The sequence below is a fragment of the Choloepus didactylus genome, chromosome 18 (assembly GCF_015220235.1).
Source record: "Choloepus didactylus isolate mChoDid1 chromosome 18, mChoDid1.pri, whole genome shotgun sequence".
In the NCBI taxonomy this organism is placed as follows: Eukaryota; Metazoa; Chordata; class Mammalia; order Pilosa; family Megalonychidae; genus Choloepus; species Choloepus didactylus.
Window position 1 is genome coordinate 20,997,191 of NC_051324.1, and position 8,851 is coordinate 21,006,041.

Consider the following 8,851-nt stretch of genomic DNA (forward strand, 5'->3'; position numbering starts at 1 on the left):
GGCCCTGTCCCGTTCAGCCCGGGTTGTGGGACAGCTCAGTGGGCGCCGACCACCCTTGAGCTGGGTGGGAGGCCTGGGACCCCCTCAGAGTGGCAGGGTGGGGGCCACCTCCTGGGGAGGGGTCCCTCAGGTGTGGCCTCCCTGGAAGGGAGCAGCCTGGGCAGGAGTGAGGAGCACAAGCTGAAACAGAATCAGGCCCTGTGGAAGGTGCAGCCAGTGTGGGCTGGAGACAGTGCACAGGTCCCCGGAGAGCCAGTTGGGGTCTGGAGACCAAGCCCTTACCCCTTCACACTCCTGCCACCCCCTGTAGGGGTCTGAAGGCCAGGCTGAGCCTCCCTGCAGTGAGAGCCAACATAGTGATGGGCTCCTAGGCAGGCTATGGAGGGGGAAGCCAAGGCCAAGGGATGCCCCCGCCTGGGGACTGGCCTGCAGAAGCCTCCCAGAGCCGGGCCTGGCCCAGAAAGGGGCCTCGCTGCCTCCTTGCCACCACCAGCACCACCAAGGTCATAATGCTGCGAAATCGCGACTGTACCCAATTATGCAAAAGCAAAATTATATGCGATGATTTTTATGTGTTGGGAATGTTTGGTTGAAGCTGGGTGATTGCAGGGGGACGGGCAGCAGCTGCTTCTCTCCGGGAGCCCATAACTCCCAACAGCTGGGAGCTGTCATTTATTTACGGCACCGTTTCTGCCAAGGGGTGGCCGTAGCAGCAAGGATGCCTGGCTGGCCGGGTGGGACGTGGCCAAGAGTGGGGCTGGCCTGAGCGTGGTGGGGCGGGTTTGGTTCTGCACAGCTGACAGCAGGAAAAGTCAGGTGGCTTGCCCCAGGTACACAGGGTGACCCCAGAGGCCCAGCTGGCAAGGCCAGAAGGGAAAGGGCAGGATGCCAAGCCGGGCATGGCGAGGAGTCTGCCTGGGCCTGCAGGCTGGGGGGTCTTGGGGCCCGGAGACCCCACCCGCGTCCCCCACTGGCGCGCCTGCCAGGCCCCCTGGGGCAGCTGCGACCCTGGAAAAAGGCAGGTAATGACGGTCGTCCATAATGAGGCTGCTCCGATAATGAGCGCGGGGCTATTATCTGACCACAGGCTGGACACATCCGAAAATAAATTATTTTAAGGATCCATTAACGAATACCTAATTAATGCCCAATTAGAGGGAAGCTGCAGAGGAAGTGCTCTGGACAGTCGCAAGACACGGCCTGGTTTGCCGCCTCAGCCTGGGAGCATGAGCGAGACGGAGAGGGGTGGGAGCCCAGGGTGGTCTGGAATATGGGGGCAGCCTCCGCCTGGCAGCTTCACGGTCAGCCCTGCTGGTGCCCTGCTCCTCCCATCCTCTCATTAAATCCTCTCAGCTCTCTGAGGGAGATCTATTATCATCAGTGTTTTAGAAACGGGGAAACTGAGGCATGAAGGGCTGCCGCTTATTCGAGGACTTGGAGGACACTATAAATGAGACCTTTCTCTAGGTGACTTTCGGTGTCATGCATGCATTGCTTGTGATTGGGAATAATTTAAATAAGAAGACGACTCAGGACTCGATGTGTTTACTTTGTTAGAACAAGACTCTGCACCATTATTTTTTAATGCAGACATTGGCAAGTTAGTGGCAGAGCTGGGAGAAGAGCCGGAAGCTGACTGAGCCATGAGTTGTGACCCCGTCTCAGCCAACAAGGCCAGAGGGGGCCAAGCAGCTGTGGGTGGGGCTGGGGAGGGTTGCAGGGTGACCAGGGCCATCATCCCAAACCTCCCCTCCCAGCCCAGGCTGGGGATATAATCAATCCCCTGTAGAAGTGGGGTGCCCAGGAGGGGCACAGGCCATTCTCACGCTGCACCACTCCATCTCCCCCGGATCGCTCTTGACATGGCTGTGCTTTCTGTCTCCCCACCAGGGTCCTGTGTGGAGCTGCTGCTGCTGCTGCTGGCCGGGGAGCTGCCCCTGGGTGGCGGCTGCCCGCGGGACTGCGTGTGCTACCCAGCGCCCATGACAGTCAGCTGTCAGGCGCACAACTTTGCCGCCATCCCCGAGGGCATCCCGGAGAACAGCGAGCGCATCTTCCTGCAGAACAACCGCATCACCGTTCTCCAGCAGGGCCACTTCAGCCCTGCCATGGTCACCCTGTGGATCTACTCCAACAACATCACCTTCATCGACCCCAACACCTTCGAGGGGTTCGTGCACCTGGAGGAGCTGGACCTTGGCGACAACCGGCAGCTGCGGACGCTGGCGCCGGAGACCTTCCAGGGCCTGGTGAAGCTCCACGCCCTCTACCTCTATAAGTGCGGGCTCAGTGCCCTGCCCGCGGGCATCTTTGGAGGCCTGCACAGCCTGCAGTACCTCTACCTGCAGGACAACCACATCGAGTACCTCCAGGACGACATCTTTGTGGACCTGGTCAACCTCAGCCACCTGTTTCTCCATGGCAACAGGCTGTGGAGCCTGGGTCAGGGCACCTTCCGGGGCCTGGTGAACCTGGACCGGCTGCTGCTGCACGAGAACCAGCTGCAGTGGGTCCACCACAAGGCTTTCCAGGACCTCCGCCGGCTCACCACCCTCTTCCTCTTCAACAACAGCCTCTCCGAGCTGCAGGGCGACTGCCTGGCCCCACTGGGGGCCTTGGAGTTCCTGCGCCTCAACGGGAACCCCTGGGACTGCGGCTGCCGGGCTCGCTCGCTGTGGGAATGGCTGCGGAGGTTCCGTGGCTCCAGCTCCGCCGTCCCCTGCATGTCCCCCGAGGTGTGGCACGGCCAGGACCTGAAGCTGCTGCAGGCCGAGGACTTCCGGAACTGCACAGGGCCGGCGTCCCCGCACCAGATCAAGTCGCACACGCTCACCACCACAGACAGGGCCTCCCGCAAGGAGCACCACCCGCCCCACGGCCCTGCCAGGGACAAGGGACACCCACACGGCCATCTGCCTGGCTCCCGGCCGGGCTACAGGAAGCCAGGCAAGAACTGCACTAGTTACAAGAATCGCAACCAGATCACCAAGGCGGGCTCCGGAAAGCAGGCCCATGAGCTGCAGGACTACGCCCCTGACTACCAGCACAAGTTCAGCTTTGACATGCTGCCCACAACACGGCCCAAGAGGAAGGGCAAGTGTGCCCGCAGGACCCCCATACGGGCCCCAAGCGGGGTACAACAGGCTTCCTCGGGCAACTCCCTGGGGGCCTCGCTGCTGGCCTGGATACTGGGGCTGGCTGTCACTCTCCGCTGAGTACTCTGCGCCAGCACCCAGCACTGCCACCTGTCCACCAAGGAACAGAATTTCTTCTTTTCTTATTTTTACAAACGGAGGATCTGCTGGGTTTCAGGAAAAGGCTGGTAGAGGCTTTGGCCGCTGTCTGCGCCCTGCCCGGTGGATTATAAACCCAAAGTGTACAGCCCCAGGCGGGAGGACACCGGCGCACATCACCCAGCTGTCCCAGCCAGCCCCCGCCAAGCACCCACGGACAGCGTCCACTCCAGTAAGGCAGGAAAAGGTATGCGGAGTTCATCCTTCATTCACAGCGATGGGACAATGTCCCCTCCGCCCCCACAGGAGCAGAATCCTGATCATTTTGGGGGGGTCTGAAGGGCCCCTGCCATTCCTGAAGGAAGCAGGAGTCAGAGAACAAACAAGGCTCACCCACCAGGCTGGGTCGACCAGAAGTCTGGTGCACATGAGTGGGGACTGGGGAGGGAAGGGTGGCAGCTTGACTCTTGCCTGACGTCACTTAAACAACCTTCCCAAATCCAACCATAAGCCACCTTCAACCCCTCCCTGGGGAGTTAACGCCTCTCATTCCTGATGTCTCAGGCAACCCTGGCAGACCCAGGCCCAACTGCTGGGGTCCAAGAACCACTTACCAAAGGAAAGGTCATCGGAGGCTGAAACTTAGAACGTCATCATGTGCAATGAGGTTCCCACAGAAGGTGTGATTTTATAACTATGTCCACTTATATATATATACACACAGTCTCCACATATATATATACAAATGCGCAGGTTCTCCTGCGTCCACTCCATTACCAAGCTGTATGTCTTTTCATGTTTATAAACTATATGGAAAACTGTATCTGCTGAACTAAGGATTGTATTGGTGATTTCTAGCAAGAAACAAGTTATAGAATTTTTGTCTAGAACCCCAACCTGGCAACAATAGTCCCCAGACCCACCCAGGCTTGCCTGGAGCCTGGGGCCGGGTGTGAGTAGGGAGGGTTTGGGAGAAGGGGAGACAGCAGGAGTCACTTCAGGGGACCAATATTCTTAGATACTTAGAGCACCACCTTGTTTTTATGCAACAGGAGCCTGTCTGTCGCCCTGGAGCACCCATCACCCCTACTACATTAAGTGTTGGTGTCAGCGTGAGACGAAAGAAGCAGCTTGTTGGATGCACGAGTGCCAGGCCCTAGGGATGGGCTGGACTGAGGAGGGGCAGAAAGGGGGCACTTGGTTTTTTAAGCCGGCAGGCGAGGCAGCATCCCACAGTGTTAGTCCAATGGGTTGGACGGTGACGTCAGCCTAGCGTTTTGCCAGCGACCGTCTGGACAGGCCGGGGAGACCGTGGGCAGAAGTCCAGGCTTCCAGCTCGGCTCAACTGCTGAATTCTTCCTTGCGGCTCTGTGACGGATGCCCCAGCCAGGGCCGTGTGTAGGATGGCAGGAAGGACAGCATCAGGTGGCCTTAGCAGAACAGGAATGACGAGGGCATTTCCAGAACCATCTCAGGCACTTCTGCATTCCAGAGGCCCCGGCCCTCCTGGTCCTCCTGAGGATGTCCAGGGATGGGCAGAGGTCAGGGGGCCAGACTCAGGGGTCAGGTGCAGGCACAGGCAGGGACTGAAGCAGGCAAACCCAGGCCGGGGAGAGAAGCTTTGGGCACACACAGTTGGCCACGGTGCAGACCAGGGACTCCGGCGGGCACAGTCTCCTTTGCGATTGCACAAACCCAGAGAGGATGTGTTTGAGGAGCAAGGAGCACTGAATCCAATTAAGAGAGGAAAATAATAATAATAAAAAAATTCTCTTGGACAAGAACACTGTTTTTCATTTCCTAACCCCGCCTTCCTGAAGGGGTGGCAAACCTTGGGCTTTTGTGGGGTGGGTGGGCCGGGCTGGGCACAGTGCTGGGAACACAGCACGTTTGTTGGCAGAATTTGCTGAGTGGGGCAGGGGCGGCTGACTCACAGGGACACACACACACACACACACACACACACACACCCCACACTTCTTTCTCCTAGGGTTCCTCCCTCGCCACACAGAGCATGTCCCACACTGTTTCCATGCTTCCCTGTAGCCGGCTGGTCCTGGATCCTTCCCTGCTTGTTCCCAGAAGCCTCACCAGCAGCTGCTGAGCTGTTGATTCCTGGGGAGAGGGGGGAGGTGGCTGGAAGGGAGCAGCCAGTTCCTGGGGGGGGCTTCCAGGAGGACAGGGACCCACCCAGGCGGTGGCAGACAGGGTCTGGAGGCTGCACCCGCCTCTGCAGCTTTGGAGAAGGACCGACAGAGGAAGGAGGCTGGGGCTTTCGGGCCTGACTGGACAAATCCTCTGTGCTACAGTGCTTGAAATTTCCACTAAAGGGAGGCCAGTGATGGCAGAGCAAATAATCTTCTGCCTGCAGTTGCTCCCCAAGGGCTCGCCTGCTCTCATCCAGGCCATGGCCAGGGGTCTGGCTGTCCCTTGGAACCCCGGGATGGTGTTAGGTTGTTGATTTCATTTCCAACCATAGACAGCAAAGCCCTCAGTGGGAAAATCAAGAGTGCAAGCACTTTATTAAATTTTTTTAAAAGACTTAGTGAGTCCTGTAATATGGGAGTGAAATGTCAGTACAAAAATGCTAATGTTTTATAAATGATCTGCTTCTGTCAAGCCCAGCACAGTCTCTAGTTGCCGACCGTTATTAGAGGTAAGGCAGTGGGGCCCAGGACACCAGGTGTATTTTTAGTAGCTTCCTCCTCTAAGAGGTAGAGGGGATACAGGCAGCGCTATTGTAGATGACATCACCTGTCAATCAGTGGCTCACAGGCTGTGCAGCTCGATGACACCCAAGCAAGTTGACAAGTCAGTGACTGAGACCCCTCTCTCCACCAGACCCAGGGTCTCTCCTGGGTTCAGGTCAGGGGGCCGTGGAATTCTGTCCGCCTCCCTGGGGCTGAGGCCACCCCTCCTTTGTACTTGATGGCACCAGCTCCTCTGCCATCTTTGCTCAGCACTTTCCCAAGCCCCCAAGAGGGAGCTGTCTCCTCTCCTCTCCTGTCTCACAGCCCTCCCCCCAGGGAGGCCAGGAGGATAGGGCTGGGCCTCTGGAGGCCTGCGGGAGGAGCTGGGCAGCCACTGCTGGTCTCAGAGTCTCTCCATACAAGCTCCTTCTCCCGTGGCCCCAGAGCTTGGCTGGCTCCCTACTATTCACTTGACAAACGCTGATTAAGTACATAAGTGTCAGAGACACTTTATGTCTCTGATCCCAGGCAGCAGAGACATAAAGTGAGAAGATGCAGGTCTCCCAAAAGGAGCTCGCAGCCAAATGTGGCAAGAAGTCATCTCAACCGTTGTGTGATGTGTGCCTGTGTGACTGCCCAAACTCTGGAGAGGCAGCCAGAGAGGGCTTCCAGGAAGAGGTGACACTTCAGGTGGGGCTCAGAGGATGAGGAGTTGGCCAGAGAAGTGTGTGGGCAGTATTCTGGCCAGAGGGCTGGAAGCAGGAGATAGCACTGCATTTGGAGAGTCTGCAAGCAACTCGGTGTTGAGAATTGTCAACGTTGGTTGGGGAGTTGTGGGAGACGAGACTGGCAAGGGGAAGGCCCAGGGGTGGGGGTAGGGGGTTCCTGCTCAGGAACTTGGACTTTATTCTGGAAGCGGTAGGAATGTATGGCTCCCCCCACCCAGGGTCCTCTTCCCTAGTCCCCTGACCACCCCCCACCCTACCCCGCCAAAGCTTGGGCCCACACAAGCACGTGTTCCCCACCCTGGCACCTCCATCAATGTTTCTCAACAGTGAGTTTCATCATCCCAACTTGTCTTTCTTGCTTGGCCAGATCCTTCCCTCATGCCAGCACGCTGGAGTACTCCTGGAAGTCTGCCTGAGCCGGAGTCCCATTCCCAGACACCTGCCGCTTCCAAGCTTGGAAAGTATTCCAGAACCATTTGTCTCTGCGGCCCTGCAGCCCCACCCCATCCTATCCCATCCACACAAGCCTCAGCCCTCAGCCCCTCTCCTGGCTTCGAAGCACCCCTCCCCAGAACACCCCCCCTACCACCTCTACACGGGCCCCTCTGGCTGACCCCCCTCCCCTCCCCACCAGTCGCATCACCCCTTTACTCTCCTGCTACAGCTGCTCATTACCAGGGAGCCAAGAATCCCATTTAGCAAATGTTTACTCATCACTTAGCTAATCACCCAGCACTCTGCCGCCATGGAGAACGGAAATCCAGCAAGGCCGGCTAGCAGGTTCGAGGGAGCCAGAGCGCAAGGAGGGCTTCTTGGAGGGCGAGCTGTAGTCTCCGGGTCAGGGAATGCGTATTTGCATTTGCTGGGGGAGCTCCTGCTGGCCGAGGAAGCCCTCAGCTCCTCCTCCCTACTGCTCTCACCAGCTCCCCAGGTTGCCTCTTCAGTCCCCGGCCACACCCACTAGACCCTGGCCACACCCCCACCAGTCCCCGGCCACACCCACTAGACCCTGGCCACACCCCACCGGTCCCTGGACACACCCACTAGATCCTGGACACACCCACCAGCCCCCGGCCACACCCACTAGGCCCTGGCCACACCCCCACTAGACCCTGGCCACACCCCACCGGTCCCTGGACATACCCACTAGATCCTGGACACACCCACCAGCCCCCGGCCACACCCACTAGGCCCTGGCCACACCCCCACCAGTCCCCGGCCACAGCCACTAGACCCTGGCCACACCCCACCGGTCCCTGGACACACCCACTAGATCCTGGACACACCCACCAGCCCCCGGCCACACCCACTAGGCCCTGGCCACACCCCCACCAGTCCCTGGACACACCCACTAGATTATCAGGGGCGGAGGGGAGTAGGATGGGCACATAACTACTCCCCTCTGCTCCTGATAACCTACGATCCACCCTCTGTCTGCATGAATTTGCTTATTCTTGGTACTTCATGTAAGTCCATGCAATATTTGTCCTTTCGTGTCTGGCTTATTTCATTGAACATGAGGTCCTCAAGGTTCATCCATGTTGTAGCATGCATCAGAACTTCATTCCTTTTTAAAAAAAAATTTTTTTTACCATGGTAACATATATACAACATAATATTTCCCATTTTAACCTCCTTCAAGCATACAATTCGGTGATATTGTTTACATTCACAACAGTGAGCTACTGTCACCACCATCCAGTATCAAAACTTTTGTATCACTCCAGACAGAAACTCTATACTGATTACACATTAACTCCCCTTTCCAAACCTCCACCCCTGCCCCTGGCACCCCGTAATCTTATGTCATTCCCTTTTATAATTGAATAATATACAAGGGTACATTTTGATGGGGTCCCATCCAAGACTAATTTTAAGCCTCCTGGCATGGGTGTGGGGTGCACCCCAGCTCTCTCCTCCTAGTCAGCTCTCCAGCCTCCTCTTCCTCAAAGTAGGAATACAGCCTGCCAGCCATTGTCCTCTCCCATGTCACCAGTCCCTCCACCATCCACTCATAAGGGGCCAGTTTTCTTCTACCTTCTGTCTGTTTGGAAAATATCTCAGGAACTTTTGATTGGGCATTAAAATGCCCTTTACAATTCTATGCTCCATATCTCTTTCTGCTCCTCTAATTGTCCCTTTTAACTCACCGCGCATTCAGGATAAATCTCCCAGTCTCCCCCTTTCAGGCTGTTAATAA

General features: G+C 57.2%; 1 protein-coding gene across 1 annotated transcript in view; it reads left to right on the forward strand.

Annotated features, from left to right (window-relative positions):
• Positions 1-4,976, forward strand: part of RTN4RL1 (reticulon 4 receptor like 1) — a 72,381-nt gene extending 67,405 nt beyond the window's left edge. Inside the window, exon 2 of the mRNA XM_037809118.1 lies at positions 1,891-4,976. Coding sequence (XP_037665046.1) covers positions 1,891-3,215 — 1,325 coding nt within the window. The 3' untranslated portion in view covers positions 3,216-4,976. The remainder of the gene's footprint in view (positions 1-1,890) is intronic.
• The last annotated feature ends 3,875 nt before the right edge of the window (positions 4,977-8,851 follow it).